A 16,859-nucleotide genomic window follows, 5' to 3' on the forward strand; every position below is an offset into this window, starting at 1 on the left:
AGCAAGTCCCAGGCAGAATCTCCCTCAGGCACAGGTGAGATTAAGAAAGAAATACCAAAATACTTTTTAAAAATACCAAATCACTTATTGAATAAATCAAATGTTGAATATTTATAATACAGAAATACCACTTTCTTCTACAAAAGAGACTTAATCTCAGGATTTCATTAACTAGCCCTGATGTCCCACCCATGCTTTGAAGTATTTGATTACTGATCATTAACTACTTAACCTGGAAACTCCTGAGCTCACTGTGCTTAAAGCCAAAGACCCACCGGGCTGCTTGCCCGTGGAAAATTAATTAGAAAAGAAAGTGGAATGGGAGCTCTGAAATAAGCAGAGAAGTCTTTGCAATACAGGAGTCAGCACACACAATCTCTTCGCGAACACCTTGATTGCAAAAGTGAGACCAGTCTGGGCTTAACCCAGATATTCTGGGTGCTCTAGCTCAGGGAAAAAGCAAGCAGCTGGGCCCAACCATTCCCTAGAAGAGAGCATGGCTTCTCTGTGGTCCTCAAAGTGTGGTTCCAGACCAGCACCACCTGGGAATTTTAAAAGGCTTCTGCACAGCCAAGGAAACAATCACTAAAGTGAATAGACAACCTACAGAATGGGAGAAAATATTTGCATGCTATACATCTAATGAGGGCTAATAACCAGAATCTACAAAGAACTCAAGCCAATCAGCAAGAAAAAGTCAAACAACCCCATAAAAAGGTGGGCAAAGGCATGAACAGAAGCTTTTGAAAAGAAGATAGACTAATGGCCAATAAACGTATGAAAAAGCGCTCGTCACTAATCATGGGGAAATGCAAATGAAACAACAATGAGATATCACCTAAGGACAGTGAGAATGGCTTTTATCAAAAAGTCCCAAAACAATAGGTGCTGGCATGGATGTGATGAGAAAGGAACACTTATATACTGTTGGTAGAACTTCAAGCTAGTACAATCTCTATGAAAAGTAGTATGGAGATACCTCAAAGAATGAAAAGTTGATCTACCATTTGACCTAGCAATCCTACTATTGGGTATTTACCCAAAGGAAAATAAACCATTTTATTAAAAAGACATTTACACTAGAATGTTTATTGCAGCATAATTGCAAAGATGTGGAATCAACCCAACCGCCCATCAATACATGATTGGACTAATAAAATGTAGTATATGTATACCATGGAGTACTACTCAGCCATTCAAAAAGCAGTGAACTATTAGCTTCTGTAACAACCTGAATGGAACTGGAGACCATTCTCTGAAGTGAAGTATCACAAGAATGGAAAAACAAACATCACATGTACTTACTATTAAATTAGAACTAATCAGTCAACACTCATGTGCACATCATGGAAGTAAAACTCAATGGAAATCAAGCAGTTGGGAAGGGGAGAAGAGGAGGGGTAAAATCACACCTAATGGGTACAATGCACACTATCTGGTGATGGGCACACTGACAACTTTGACTCAAACTATACAAAAGCAATTCATATAGCCAAAACATTTGTACCCACATAATAATATGAAATTAAAGAAGAAAAAGGCACATTTTCAGGCCTCCTCCCAGACCTGCTAAATCAGAAGAGGAGGGCTGTGATCTATAATTTAACACCCGCCCCCTGGGTGACTCTAACTCTTACCCAGCCTACATCCCCAGGAGGAACAGGCCCAGTTCATTGGTGCTAGCTCTTCCATGTCTAGCGCCACAGAGACACACTTGGGGAAGCTGAGTGCTTGGCTATATAATAATCTGGGATCTGCTCTTTGGTGCCCCAAAGGCTCATAGACTGTGGCATCCACATGCCCCAGTGTGCACATAGTCCTCTATGCTGAGACAGCAGTTGAGTGCCCCAGAGTGCTGTCTCCTTTTGCAAGCGAGAGGACTGAAGCCCAGAGTGGCTCAGCCACGGGCCCGGGCTCATGTGGCCAAGGCCGGGCGCAGAGTCCCGTGCTCTCGGCCTCCGCTTAGGCCCTTCCCAGTCGCTGCGCCAGAGCAGCCCGGAGGGGAAGGAACTCGGCTGGGGGCCGGGAACTGGCTCTAGAAGTTATTATCAGCCTTCAGAATTCTATACATTCAACTTGTGATTTTTTTTTAACCGCTGTTTCCATATTTAATTTGGTTTTCATTCCAATTAAGCTCTCTGTGTGCTGCGGCTTCTCTCCTACCAGGTTTAATTGCCCTTATTTAAATTCTTTAATTAAAAGTGTTGTGTGTTTCCAGATCATGTAGTTGTAAGTATTACACAAATAATGTCGGTGACAGGACTGGTGAACCAAGCGACTGTGCCCTTCTCAGCGGGAGGGGACAGCTAAGGTCTCTGAGCGAAGCCCCAGCCCCTGAGCCATGGGACTGACCCAGAGGCTGTAGGCTGGACCCTGGTGTTAGGATAGAAGTCAGCTAACAGGTGTCCCTACTTCCTTCCTCCTTCCAATGCTCTGCGCCTGACACAGTACCCAGGGTGACCCGGCTAACGTGTCAGTCAGACCCTGCAATGGCCGGTGCTGACACTCAGACCAAAAGCCCAAGTCTGTTCAGTGACCATGAGGCCCTGCACAACCCCCTGCCCAGGGCCCAGGACTCCCCAGCTACCCCCTGGGCCCTTCCTCTCCTCCTTCCTCCTCATTCAGCCCTGACCTTTGATTGAGGATTTTTCCGACCACCTCTCACAACTGCCGCCTGCCTCTGCTCACCACCACCCAGAGCCTCTTTCTCTGTCTACATTTTCTCGCACAGACTTACCACCTTCTAACATGCTAACAGGCCAAACTCACTCCCCAGACCTCTGAAGCTCACTGAGAGGACCTTTCTCCACCCAGGCCTTGGCACCACCAGCCCCCTTGGTCTGGTCCACCCATGGGCCCTGGGATAGGCATGGGGTGGGCTGGGGCTGGCCTCGTCCTACTGGGGAACAGTGAACGGGCAGACCCCTGGGTTCCTAGTGACCGTGTGAACCTGGGCAAGTCTCCTAACCTCTCTGAACCTCAGTCTCCAATTTGATAAAATGGGGATAATTATCATCTCCACCTCTCCAGACTATTATAGGAACACGTGACATTGAACGTGTGAGGCATGTGGCACAGTGCTAAGCAAATGGTGGGCAAGCGCTGACTGGCACTACTGAGGTCTCGGGTGCAGAGCCTGCGGGCAGGGGTGTGGATGGTGACAGCACTCGGCTGCTCCTACGGGGGCCGAACTTGCCTGGTGGCATTGAATGGAGGAACAGAGGGCTTCTCTGTGAGCTTCGAGAATAGACTTTGTCCAGAGAGAGGGGGAGAACTCAGCTTGTTCAGTGAGAGAGGCTGAGGTCTGAGAAGCAGGGCAGAGGGAATGCGGTGGCCTGGCCCCTCTCTCCATACCCCAGATGTGTTGCCCTGGGCCACACCAGGGCTCTGCTCAGCAAGGCCCCACAGTGGCCTTATGACTCTGTTCTAGAAGCTCCTCTCAGCCTTCAGGGAGGGAATGTCCTTCACCCCAGACCTACTTGTCAGTTCCAGATATTCTCACTGAGGTTGTGTCCCTTCCACTGGCCTGTCCCAGCCCCACTCTTGCCCCTCCCCCGTTCCTTCCACATTCTCCCAGGAGGCCACACTGGCAGCTTCTGCCCCAGGGTCACCACACTTCCTGTCTCCAGGGTGCTGCGGGCAAGGCTGGGCCAGGGTAGGGCCTGGGAAATGGCAGATGTGAGTCTCTGAAGGACACTTCACTTCTCAGAGACCTCTGCCCCCACCTCCCCCTCTGGGCCTTGGCAAGGGGCCCCCCGGGGAGGCAGCACATCCGGCTCAGAGTGTGCCTGAGTGGCCGGTGGGAAAGGGAGGCGGTGGGAATCCCACACCCCTTCCCTGACTCACTCCCACACCCCTCAACTCTTTTGCCATCTGTCCGGGTTCTCCTTCACCACTCAAATCCCTTTGGAAGGAGCTGGATTACTTGTTTTAATTTTTTAATTGAAGACTGACATATATACATATAGAAACATGTATAAAACATACATGCAACTTAATGATTTAAACACAAATAAATGCCTATGTCAGGAAGCAGCACACTCCCAGCACCCAGAAGCTCCCCTCCTACCTCCAGCCAATCATCTTCCCACTCCCTTCTCCCCAGGGGTGGCCAGCATCCTGACTGTAGCACCGTGGTTTTATTTCGCCTGTTTGGGAAGTTATTTATGTACTTTTTTGTCTGGCTTCTTTTGCTCAACTCTGTGTTTATGAGATTCAGCCTTACTGAGTGTAGCGCTAGTGTGCTGTGTTCGTTTTCATTGCTGTATAGTATTCCATGGCATGAATATACCATGAGCTGTTTATCCATCTACTATTGACAGATGTCTGGGCTGTTTCCAAGTTAGAATTTTACAATCATGTCACAGAATGCATTCAAGGGCATGTCTTTGGTACACGCATTTCTGTTAGAGTTGTTGGGTCATAGGGGAGTGTTCAGGCAACTGTCGTAGATACTGCCAGTTTCCTAGGTAGTTGTGAGAACCGAGTCTTAATGTTTTCTCTTGATATATCAACTGTTGCCATGGGGATGGTTGCAGCAGACTCAGATGACTTCCTTGCAGAAGAGGTTTGCCACCTCCACCTCATGGTGCAATGCCTACTGTGAGCTGGAGGGAGTGGGCGCAGGGTGAAGAGCACCAAGCCAGCCGGGTAGACTGAGGAAAGGGAAGTGGAGGTGGGCATGGGTGGGTGATGGAGGTGGTTTCCTGGAGGAAACAGAGCAAGAGCTGGGCTTTGACACGCGGCTGTGGCCTAGCCTGCGGGGGGAGCACAGAGAAGGACTCCAGGCAGAAGGCGCAGCTCCTTCAGAGTCCGGGAACCCTGAGCGAATGCAAATGGCTTTTGTATGGCCGCAGCAAGAGGCACGGAGCTGGGGGAGTGATCAGAGATTCAGCTGCAGAGAAAGGCAGCACCAAATATGGGCCCCTTCAGTGCAGCACTAAGGAGCTCGGACTTTGTCCTCCAGGCCAAGCATGCACTTTAGAAGGATCACCACCCCTGCCTCCAGACGCTGGAAGGGAGGTCCTTTAGGAGGCTGATGGGGTTGTCCAGGTGAGAAAAGATGGTGGCCCAAACCAGGGCGAGCGTGAAAGCGTGATGGGAGAGAGATAAGGCGACGGTCACAGGGCATTGAGTGCTGAGGAAGATGAACAACAAATGAAAATGTCCAGGTTTCCCACACAAGAGGAGTAGGTTCTTGAGAAGAGGTGAGCTTGACCCTATATTCAAGTGCCATTAAGCTACAAGGCTTCCACTGATAAGGACTTTCACCCTCCCAAGCAATTTTGCCTGCTTGGGAGACCAAAGTGTAGTTGAGCACAACTTTGGGGGTAACTCAGAGGTGGTCAAGCTGTCCAGGCTGACACTCCAGGCTCACAGCCAGCAGCCCCAAAGGATCAAATCCTGGAAGGATCTCACTCACAACAAAAATTGGGAGTTTCCTCTTTGCTGCTATAGGGCTGATTTGAGGAGTAGAATATCACTTCCTCCAAGGGGCTTTGGGACATAAATCTCGTGAGTATGCATGGCCATAGAACATTCTGGAACATTAGCAGCATGGGAGAAAAACATGCATGTCCAGGGCTCGAGGACTCCAGTGGCCTAATGGACAGTATCCAGGAGGCTGAGCTGGTTGAGGCCAGTACTGATGACCCCAGAGGTCCAGCTGGGGCACAGGCCCCAGGAGCAGGGCGTCCTGGGCCTCCAGTAATGAGCAAATGTACTCTGGTCATGAGTGGTCCTGAGGAAGTAGGCTTTTCAGAGCAGGGCCCTGGTGGCAGAGCAGCCCCAGGGTAGTAGGAACAAACCAACCAAGTAAACAGAAGTTGAGGTGGAGAGGTCTCTCTCCTAGCAAAGAACTAGGGCATTGTGAAGAAACTGAGGCACATGTTCAGTCCTCTGGAGAAGACCAACGCATCAGAGACGGGGGTGCCTGAGGTACCATGGGAATGCTCATCCCCAGGGATCTGGCCACGCAGATAATCCCAGCCCCCACCAGCCACTAGGCCTGAGGCTCCCCAAACCTCCCTGTGTTACCTCTGCGTCCTCTGACCCGCTCTGTGCCCTGGCTCCTAGGGAGGCCCCATCCAGAACCGCAAGTCCAAGCGCTGTCTGGAGCTTCAGGAGAACAGCGAGCTGGAGTTCGGCTTCCAGCTGGTGCTGCAGAAGTGCTCGGGCCAGCACTGGAGCATCACCAACGTCCTGAGGAGCTTGGCGTCCTGACCGCCCGGCGCCGCCGGCCGCCCCTTTGCTACCGTGTAGCACATGCTGCGACGCTGCCTGCTGTCTGCGTGGGGTTGATTGGAGTCCGGGGAGCCAGGTTGGTGGGCCCCCAACACGAGCTTTTTATTCCCTATTCAATTTTCATGGAGTTTATAGCAAGACGCCGAATGGTAGGTGAGGGTATAATTATCATAAACTATTTTACAGCTGTAAATAGGGGACAAATGGAAAATATTTATAACTGACAATAAAATATGATTGATTAAGAAAAGGGTTTTGCAGTCCTTTGGCACTCTGTGGTGATTCATGCCTGGCTCCTCTGAATCTGGGGTTCTTTAGCCAAAGATGTGTCCCCGTGTGCCCTTCCTGCTTCCCATCCCCGAGACGAGGCGGCAAAGCCCTGGAAGCGGCAGGAGCCTGTCGTGCAAGCTTCCAGCTTGCTTTGTTAGGCCCAAGGCAGCAAGAAGGGGGCACCGTGACCTTGGGCCCCAACCCAGAGGGAAGGTCCCCTCTGCCTCTCCCACGGCAGGTGCCTCCTCTGGAAGGCAGCCACGGTTCTTCTTCCTGGAGAAACTGAGACAGCCCGTTGGCCACTAAAGTGTCACATGCTGGGCTTCAGGCTACACAGACCCCTCCCAAAGTCACCAGGTCACCCCCTTGACCTCCCGAAGCCGTCACTGCCCAGCCCCTCAGCAGTGACACTTGCCTGTGTCCAGTTGCTAAGACTAGTTTGGCTCCTTCCATGAACTGGGCTGTGTGGTTTCCTGTGGCAGCTGTAACAAGTGCCGCACACTGGATGGCTTCGCAACCAAAAATTATTGTCACACAGTTTGGGAGGCTGGTTCCTTCTGAGGGATGTGAGGGGGGATCTGTTCCAGGCCTTTCTCCCAGCTCTGGCAGCCGCAGGGGTTCCTTGGCATGCACGTGGGCATTGTCCCCTGCATCCGCACATGGTCTTCCCTCTTTGTCTCTGTGTCCAAATTTCCTGTCTTTATAAGGACACCAGTAATATTGTAGTGAGGCCAACCCTAATGACCTCATTTAACTAGATTACCTCCATAAAGACTCTATTTTTAAATAAGATCACATTCTGAGGTGCGGGGGGTGAGGATTTTGCCATATTTTTTAGGGGGGAACACAGTTCAACCCCTGACCTCTGGCTGACTCAGGTGTGGCTCCAGGTCAGCCCCTCTGGGCCCAGTCTCAGGAGACTGGTGGCCCTCACAGGGGAATCATCTTTCCTGAGGCCTGTTGCTACACCCTCATCCCCCCAACACCTCCAGCCAAATGTTCCGAGCTGCAGTCCAAAGAGCCCTTCCTGGCTAGGGCTCCTGTTTTTAGTTTGAAGAACCCCAGGCCCACCCAGTCCCACCTCCAACTCCCTCACCTGCAGCTAAGCAAGAAATAGGCGCTAAGACTGAGGAGGGACAGGACCTCCTGTCCCTGAGACCAAGCATAGGTGCTAACACTAAGGAGGGACAGGAAGCCCTTTCTGGACAGGTTGCAGCCCCTCCCCAAGTCCTCTGGGACTTCTCTCCCAGGGGCCTCCAGCGCAGGCAGTCTACCTATTTGGCATCAGTCATTTATAGGTGCAAATGGATGAACACAGAGAATCCTCCTCCTGCACCTGCGGGACCCCAGGGGAGGAGAGGCCTGTTGACTCGGCCACACCTGCACACCCAGAAGCCCATGCAGCCTGGGATCCACCTGGAGGGCCACCTGGGGCTTCCCAGGCCACTGCCATAGATGCTCTTTTAAGTTTGCATTTAACTCCCCAAAGAGCCTCTCAGGCCCCACTGCAGGCCAATGAGAGGACACCCAGCCATTTCCCAGGCCAGTCAAATCTGACGGCCACCACCTGGGAGGTCAACATGGGAGGCAGGACCCTCGATAGGCAAGAGAGGCTCCCACAGGGCGCTGCCTTTGCCACTGGAGCCAGGGTTCCAATCTCCTTACACCCCTGCTAAACTCAGCTATACTCGTCCCGTGCTCGTTCCAAGGGTCGTCTCCCGCTGGCTGCACCCGTCCCGCACTTCTGCATTCGCTCTCTGCTCTAGTCTACCCACCTCTTTCTTCACCTCCAAACCACCAGTTCCATTCTTTATCATTGCTCTTGTGTCATGCCCTACACTAGTGTTCCCAAAGTCCAGTCCCCAAACCAGCAGCAGTGGCATCACTTGAGAATTTACTAGAAACACAATACTGGAGCCCCAACCCAGACCTCCAGAATCAGAAATGATCCATGGTCTGGCAAGCCCTCCATCCAGGTGATGCTGACGCCCCACCGCAGGTTGAGACCCACCACCCGGCAGCACCCCGGCTGGGCCGCACGCGCCCTCCCTCCTGTGCCTCCATCTTCAGCAAGCTCTCGCTGCTCTACCCACTCGCCACCTCTGCTCCACACCTGCGGCCACCTGCATGCACACCACTACCCCCACACCATGTCCCTGGAGTAGAGAAGGATTGAGAGTGGGCTCTGGAGCCAGACAGCCTGGGTTCCAGTCCCAGCCCTGCCACTCACCAGCAGGGTGATATTGAGCAGCTTTGTCCTTCTGGTACCTCTCCTTAAAAAGTGAGGACACTGATATCTTTTATGGGGTTATGAAAATTAAATGAATAAATGTATATAAAATACATAGGAGAGTGAGGGGTATGTAATAAGCATTATAAAGTCTCAACTCTTATCATTTCATCCATTGACATCCTGACACCCAGTTGCTGTCACTGATATCCACACCTCTATACCAGTCTACACCCACGCTTGGCCATGACCGTCAACATCCTTATCTCACCCCACCTGTGCTAACACCCACCCGTGTCTGCGCCACCTGCCTGGAGGCACCTGTTCTCATTGCTGCCTATACCCACACCCCTACAAATGCCACTCTACAACTTGTCCTCCTACCAGTGCACCCCAACATCACCCCGCTCCCGACGGCACCAACATGGAGCAAACTCAAGAATGGTGCTCTCCCCACAAGCTAGCCTGGGGGCAGTTAAGACAAGAAAGGAGAGCAGCTCCCTCTGGGAGCCACTCGCCATCTCCCTGGGCCCAGGTGGCCCTTGAGGGCCCTGACCCCCTGGGAGTGGGAACTGTGTAGTCAGGCAGGATACCCGTGTCTCAGAGGTACTAAGGTAAGAAGCCAGGTGGGCAGGAGAGGCAGGAGGTCAGAGGATAAGGGAGGGAGGAGGCTGAGGAGGCCCAGCCTACATCCAGCCTCACCCCAGCCCAGCCCCTGCTGGCCACTCATTAGCAGCTGTTTAGGGGCTCTCTCAACACCCTGGAGTGGAATCATTATTTGTCTTAATGATTCGCACATTAAACAACTGTGTTCGCTGTTTCCGCTGCTGTTGCTGATGCCAGAAAGGACTGTTTTAGCCTGGGCCATCCAGCTCCCCGACTCAGCCCCCCGCCCTCACCCAGTCCCTGCCGTGGTCCCCTCTGTCATGACAAATGAAGGAAGAGGTCGGGCTCCTCGCTCCCCACAAGATGGACACAAGTGTGGACTGCATCAATGCAGAAGCCGTAACACTCTGGCCATATCCTGGCCTGCCCCAAAGGTCACTGCCACATCCCTACAGCTCCTCCGGCCGCCTGCATCACTGCCTGAGGCCCTTCTCTGGCCACCGGCACCTGCTCAGCCTGTGCAAGGGCAGACCGGGGGTGTCAGAGAGTTTCAGCCCTGGGAACAGCCCCCAGCCAGCGAGGGATGGGCCTCCTCACCCTGCAGGACAGCACGTGTGAGGCCTGATCCCTGGTCTCCCCCAGCCCGGGCAGGACTTAGCCCCAGTTGCTGCTGAAAGCTCTTTGCCTTTGCTCCCTCCCCTGTCTCGTGTCCCCACGTCCTCTCTGCTCGCCGCACCACCTCCCAAACACTTGTCTCTGGGTCTGCTTCTGGGAGAAGCAGCTCATGCCCACCGCACCCCCTGCATGATGGCCCCGCCCACAGCCCTCCTGCACCTGGACACCAGCGATGCCCAGGCCCACATCTGCACCCCAGGCCTCTCCTCCGAGCCCCAGGCCTGACCTCCCACTGTGACAGGCCCTGGAGAGGTGTGTGTGACCATCCCACAGACCACACCGACCTGAGCTGCAGCCCAGGCCATCCCAGAGAGCACCCCTCCGCCAGAGACTCCCTGTGCCCCCAGTCCTCCCGCCCTCGTGCTCCCACCTGCTTGTTGCTCAGTTCATCGCAGCAGTGATGCCTCCTGAACAGCTCTAGAATCTTCCCTGAGCCTCTTCAGTGCTCCTGTGGACACGGTCTCCCCACCCCATCTGGCCTCCACGCTGCGACAGTCACAGGGGTCTTCCTGAAATATAAATATGGTCAAACTCACTGTGCGCCTAAAGCCTACAGTGGGTCTCAGCAAAGATTTTAAGTGACAAGCTCAAGCACCAGCCTCACATCTTCCGCCGCCAGTGAGTCCAGAGACCCATGGCTGGAAGCCCCCAGCCAGGAACCTCAGGTGCTTGGGGCTGGCGGTGGGTGAGAGGAGGCCTGGGGTCCTGGCTGCCAGGCTCACTGGGCATCTGCAGCCCAGCCCACTGCCCCAGCGGTGGTGGTGTCCCACGTTGTCTCTCCCTTTTCCAGGAACTCTATCTTGGGTGGGGGTGTTTGCTAGGGCTGCTGGCATTGTGCCACAGATGGGACGCTTACCTAATAGAAGGATATCGTCTCATGGCTCTGGAGTTGGGAAGTCTAAGTCAAGGTGTCAGCAGGGGTGTTCCTCCTGAGAGCTGTGAGGGAAGGGTGTGTTCCACGCCCTCTCCTTGACTTGCAGGTGGCATCTTCTTCCTGTGTCCCTTTACATTGTCTTCTTTATATTTTCCTTCTGTTTCCTCCTTTCTTTCTGTTTCCAAATCTCTTCTGCTTATAAGGCCACCAGTCCTTAAGATCCACACAAATGACCTCGTATTAACTTCATTACCTCTGCAAATATCAAATAAGGGCACATTCTGACGTACCTAGGTTGTTACCTAAATGTTTAAGTAGACACAATTCAACCTATAACAGGGAGGCAGAAGAGGGGTGGTGAGGAGCAGACCCAAGGCCCCAGGAGGCTGCCTACACTCACATCCTCCTTGCTCGGGCAAGTCCTGCCTTGCTGGGGGACAGCCCCAGTTGTCCTGGTTTCTGCTGAGTAAGGATGGGCACTGCGTAGTGACAGAGAATTTTTACATAAGTACCCGAGGTGTTCATCGTTGTCCTCCATGCTCACATCCCTGTGTAAGGAAAACTGCCCCAACCTCAGTCACAGCTGTGACGCTGCTTGTACTTGGCCACAGTCTCTTCCCTCCATAGCCAACCCAACCTGACCTGGGGCAGGTAGCTGCAGGCTGGCCAGGGATTGATGATTCAGCACAAAAGGATGAACTGGGTCAGACTCTGCCTGTCAATTTGCACCATGATGCACATAAAGCATCAGCCAGTTATTGACGAAGGCCAGGAGCCTCAGCCAGGCGCAGAGACACACCACGGGATGGAGCCAGCCCCAGAGGCCAAGCAAGCCAGAGCCTCATGCAGGCTGAGGTCATGCCAGAAAAACCATACCCGAGCAGAGAAGAGAAGGGAGCTGCTGAGCAAAACGCAGCAGGCAGGCCCTTGAGCTGCCTGTCCCATCCCAACCCCAGCCCCATACACCCTGGTGGGTTTCCTTTTCCGTAAGCTGGCTGAGTGGCTCCCCGCCCTTCACAACACACAAGACTGATGGAAGCAGATATAAAGATTTTAGGTATCAGGACCTACCCATGCGCAGCCCCTCACTTGTGTGTGAACACACACACAATCCCTGCAACTGCTGTGCATGGGTACAACTGAAGTGTACACATTTGCACTGCGTACACATACATGCATGGACTTAGCCACTCATATACATGTGTGCACATGCCTGCAGTATGCCGGACATAACATGGATAGATACATACACGTTCACATTGACCCCAAAGAGAAAGGGATCTCAGCTCTCCCACAATCTGCTTTTATAAGAATAGGCTGCCTCCGCATGGCCCTTGTGAAGCAGAGGCTATTGGAAATTAGAGCTCTTTTATTCTCCTCATTTCTAATCACAGGCAAGTGAAGCAAGGGAGTTCTGAGGCAAGACAGAGCGATTGACTCTCTGGCCTTCAGACTCCACATTTGTTTGCTTTTTTTCATGGTCACAACAGCCCAAAGCCCAGGAAAACAAACACAGAGTCACACAAAAATGTGTCATCGCTCAGCCATGCTACATCTGCTGCCTTCAGCTCCAAATAGGAGGGTGGGGAATGAGGTAGACACCCTTGGCCACATTCAGCACCTGACCCCAACACCCTCAAGTCCCACCGCCCTGCTCCCAGTCTCTCTCCACCCACAGGCAGGAATTTTATCCTTCCTTGGTGTTTTGGCAACGAGATTGGACCCAGGGAGGCATTAGCCCTGATACAGGTATGTTTTTTACATTATAAGGTACAGCCGCACTATGGAAACTAGGTCTTAAAGATTGTCACCACATAATGTCTCTGTGTCTCTGTTCACCCTCCCCCACCCCCGTTGCTATGTGCAGAGGAGGGGAACCAACCTATGTTCTCTGCAAGCAAGAACCGGTGTCCAGGGCCGGCTTTATGGGCACGTGGCATGAGGCCCCAAGCTCAGAGGCCTCCCTGCTCAGCTTAGTTTAATGTTCTGCTCTCACCACCTTGAAATTCTTAATACCTTCCGAACAAGAGGCCGTATATTTTTATTTTGCACTAGACCCAGTGAATTACATATCTGATCCTGCCTGTGACACAGCACTTTCATAGAAAGCCCCCAGAACACAGCCCACAGCACAGAACCTTCTCCCAGAAGGGACTGCCCCTGGTAACAGAGGCAGCTGAGGACACCCCTCTGCCTTGTAGGAACTGCTGCCTGGCAAAGTGGGGGCCTTTGTGGGAGGTAGCAGAAAACTACTTCTGTGTCTACTGTCAGATATTCCTCCAAAGCCTCCCTTTGGCCAAACCCACCGGTGGCAGAGGGCGGCGGAGCGCTGATGCTGTCTGTAGTGGTCAGCACTGCACAGGCCAGAGGGGAGCGAGAGTGAGAGTCCCTGGCACACTCACCCCTGCCCTGCCCTGGTCTGCACATCCCAGGCCACCTAACCATGCCCTCTTCCTGTCTTCCCTCCCCCAGTCCCCGCACACCTCTCACATGGAACTACCACATACTTGCACGTTTATTCCTTTTATTGATACAAAACAGAGAAGAGAAAGGAGAGAAGTCTCCCCGCTTGCGGCACGAGTCCCTGGGAACTCCATCAGCACTGCCTCCTTCTGCTGATTCCTCTGGGCCCACCAAGACCCAGACCCCCTCCCACAGGCTCAGACTGTCCGGTCTCTGAGGAGGTGGTCTTGGGCAGCCTCAGCACCACCAGTGTGTGGACACCTGGGACCGGTTTTTTTGTTTTGTTTTGTTTTTTTTTGAGACAGAGTCTCACTTTTGTTGCCTAGGCTAGAGTGAGTGCCGTGGCATCAGCCTAGCTCACAGCAACCTCAAACTCCTGGGCTCAAGCGATCCTCCTGCCTCAGCCTCCCAAGTAGCTGGGACTACAGACATGCACCACCATGCCCGGCTAATTTTTTATATATATACTTTTAGTTGGTCAATTAATTTCTTTCTAATTTTAGTAGAGACAGGGTCTCGCTCAGGCTGGTTTCAAACTCCTGACCTCGAGCAATCCGCCCGCCTCGGCCTCCCAGAGTGCCTCCACCGCGCCCAGCCTGGGACCAGTTTTGATGCCCCAGATGAGCTTAGGGTGAGCCTTGACCTCGTAGCCTTGGGAGAGCACACAGATCCCACCCAGCTGAGGACACTCGGTTGGTCCTGGCGGCCTGGAGTGCTGCTCTGGGGGCGATTCTGAGGGTCTGGCTCCCACAGGCCAGAGTAGCAGAGTGGACGAGCAGGAGGTGGGCGCAGTGTGCACGTGCTTTACATATTCCGCCTTTCCATCCTGCCCTTCCCACCCCACCCCATCATGCTGGCTCAGGAAGTCCTCCTCCCAGCTGCGACTGACTCTCCCCACGGCCCCCATCCCCCTGGGTTGGTGCTCCGGAGCCCCTCATTGCTGGGGAGCTACCACCAAGGGGCCACCTAGTCCTCATTGCCATGCCTGCTCCATAGACACTAACCTTCCGTCATTGCTGCCACCTGTCCAGGCTACACTGACTCTCCAGCTGCATTTGGGCATTGGCCTCTGCTGTCTGCTCACCTGCTGAGCCCACCTGGATCATGATTGGTGTCTGGGGGAGGAAGGTCCTAAAAATGACAATAATAACAAACATTTATTGTTTAGTTCTATGACCAGCACTGAGGAAAGTACTTTCCATTTATTTTTTCATTTGATATTCATTATAATCTTATCACATGGTGCTAATATTATTATCTGTATTTACAGTGGAGAAAACCAAGGCACAGAGAGGCCAAATAATTCTATAAGGACTTGTAAGTAACAGAGGTTGGATTTGAACCGAGCGAGGCTGACTATAGAGGCTGCCTTCTTAGCCTCTACTGCACTATTCTGCCTCCCTGCCAGGCCTAGGAACCCCACAGAACCTCATGCTCTATGCTTCCATTGATACCACAGTGCCTCACCCTGAGGTTCTAGCTGGGCCAAAGCATAAGTCACAACTAACACCTGTAGAAGCTCCAGCCTGGCCTAGTAATGCCTTATGAACACTCTTGACTCAGGTTACCCCACAAGGTAAGTACCAGCACTAGCATCATTTTACAGATGAAGAAACTGAGGCACGGAGGTTAAATAGCTTGCCCAAGATCATACAGCTGAGCAAGTGGTAGTAGCCAGAATTTGAAGCCAGCCCCCCTGTTGCCAGTGTGTGGTCTTAACCACTGTGTCCTCCTTCCTCCTGGCAGCCTGACTTGCTGCAGGACCCCCAGGCCAGGGCCTCTGGGGCCACCTCTGCAGGCCTCATGCGCTACCAGGGCTGGAAGCACCACCCCCCGTTTCAGTTCTCTAGTGAGGCCGCCCTTCCAAACGTGACCACGGTGGGAATGTGATTAATGAGCCAATTATTTCTGTGGAAGACATCGTACAAAATAAATAGCCCATTTCCCTTCAATTTACTGTTTTAATAAATAAATAGCGCTCCATGCTCTGGCTTTGTTTATTGCTGCTCATACCTGAAAGTTTGTGATGAATCTTCTTGTTGTTCATTTCCAAAATTAATCAGATCTGCCTGATGACTTTGAAATATGCGACTGCATTTGTCCTTCGATGTTAGCATCACAGACAGCCGGGAGGGCCGCGGGGAAAGGCGGGCCTGGGGGAAGGGTGAGTGGAGGGCGGGATGCCCGGAGCTCTGGACACGGGGCTCGGAGGCCTGAGCGCCCGCACTCGGGAAGTGTGCGCAGGGAGGCTCAGCATTTGATTTATGGTTCAAGGAAAACCACTAGGAGTGATAAGGGGAGTCGGAGGAACAGAAACTTCTCCTTCCTCTGCTTAAACCTTTGGCAGATTGGCCAAACTGGGGACATTAAATAAAAAGAGTCTTCCGAACTCCACGGAATGGGCCAAGCTCAAAAACACCTTTCCCTCCTCTCCAGGGATTGTGGTGGTTGCAGAGTCATTTATTCCACTGGCTCTTTTGTAGATCCCTGCATGTGGGCACAAAGGAAAACAGCAGAAGGCCAGGTGAGTGTTACAAGGTGCTCACCGTCTGCAAGGGTGTCTCGGGGGAATGGCAGATCATCGCTGTGCAGTGTGACCAGAAGTAAACGAAACTCCATGATCAAATGTCTGTGATGCGCGTTTATAGTCCACACAGTTTGACATACATCTTAAGCCTCACAGTAGCTCATGAGTTAAATATTAAGTACCCATTTTACAGATGAGGAAAGGACGGTGTTCAGATGGGGTCTCAGAGCTAGTAAGTGAAAGTGAAATAGTTCATATTTAGGTTTTCAGACTCCAAAACCAGTGTTGTTGTTGTTTTCATTTAGAATATAGGTATTCTCTCTCTCTCTCTCTCTCTCTCTCTCTCTCTGTGTGTGTGTGTGTGTGTGTGTGTGTGTGTGTGTGTGTGTGTGTGTGTTTGTAATCTGGTTTGGGATAGTCAGAGAAAGCTACAGAGAAGAGGTGGTGATTATAACCTGGGTTCTGATGGATGAATAAGAGTTTTCTGGACTCAAGCGGCAGGAGGATGAGATGTCAGCTAGAAAAAAGAGTTAGGTCTGACTTAATGGTATGGGAAAGGTGAGGAAATAAAACAAATTCTCAAACATGGTGAGCAACTGGATGTGAGGGATGAAAGGGAGAAAAGTCCATAATTAGGACACAGTCACTGCCCTTCCCTGGCGGCGTCTCTGGCAGTGAGGGATCTGGCTCCCGTCTGCCCCTAACCTTCCCTTGACTCTCTCCTTTCCAGCCCCAGGATGCTGGCCCATGCCCCAAGGAGGCTGCAGTGGGCAGGCTGTCAGGTGAACCAGACCTCTCTGGTGTGTTAGGAGCAGAAAAAGCCAATGACAAACCTAGCAGCGGGCCATGTTTCCATTCATCCATGCTTTATAAAACTTCCTCTGGGCTTGAGAGGAAAACATGCAAATATCCAAGTTAACCCTTTGTAGGCATCCAACCCTCGGTCCTCAGACCCCCCTCTGGGACACTGT

The 16,859-nt window shown here is 52.4% G+C and overlaps 1 protein-coding gene and 1 long non-coding RNA gene across 2 annotated transcripts in view; one reads left to right on the top strand and one right to left on the bottom strand.

Annotated features, from left to right (window-relative positions):
- Positions 1 to 6,459, top strand: part of GALNT18 (polypeptide N-acetylgalactosaminyltransferase 18) — a 315,434-nt gene extending 308,975 nt beyond the window's left edge. Inside the window, exon 11 of the mRNA XM_012785619.2 lies at positions 6,076 to 6,459. Coding sequence (XP_012641073.1) covers positions 6,076 to 6,222 — 147 coding nt within the window. The 3' untranslated portion in view covers positions 6,223 to 6,459. The remainder of the gene's footprint in view (positions 1 to 6,075) is intronic.
- LOC105882910 (uncharacterized) lies at positions 1,074 to 16,228 on the bottom strand. The gene is made up of 4 exons (XR_012918962.1): positions 15,375 to 16,228; positions 14,366 to 14,492; positions 10,395 to 11,111; positions 1,074 to 7,211 (listed from the first exon to the last, which is right to left on the bottom strand). It is a non-coding gene; the product is annotated as an uncharacterized LOC105882910 (long non-coding RNA).
- Between the last annotated feature and the right edge of the window lie 631 nt (positions 16,229 to 16,859).

This window comes from Microcebus murinus, chromosome 4, assembly GCF_040939455.1.
Source record: "Microcebus murinus isolate Inina chromosome 4, M.murinus_Inina_mat1.0, whole genome shotgun sequence".
In the NCBI taxonomy this organism is placed as follows: domain Eukaryota; kingdom Metazoa; phylum Chordata; class Mammalia; order Primates; family Cheirogaleidae; genus Microcebus; species Microcebus murinus.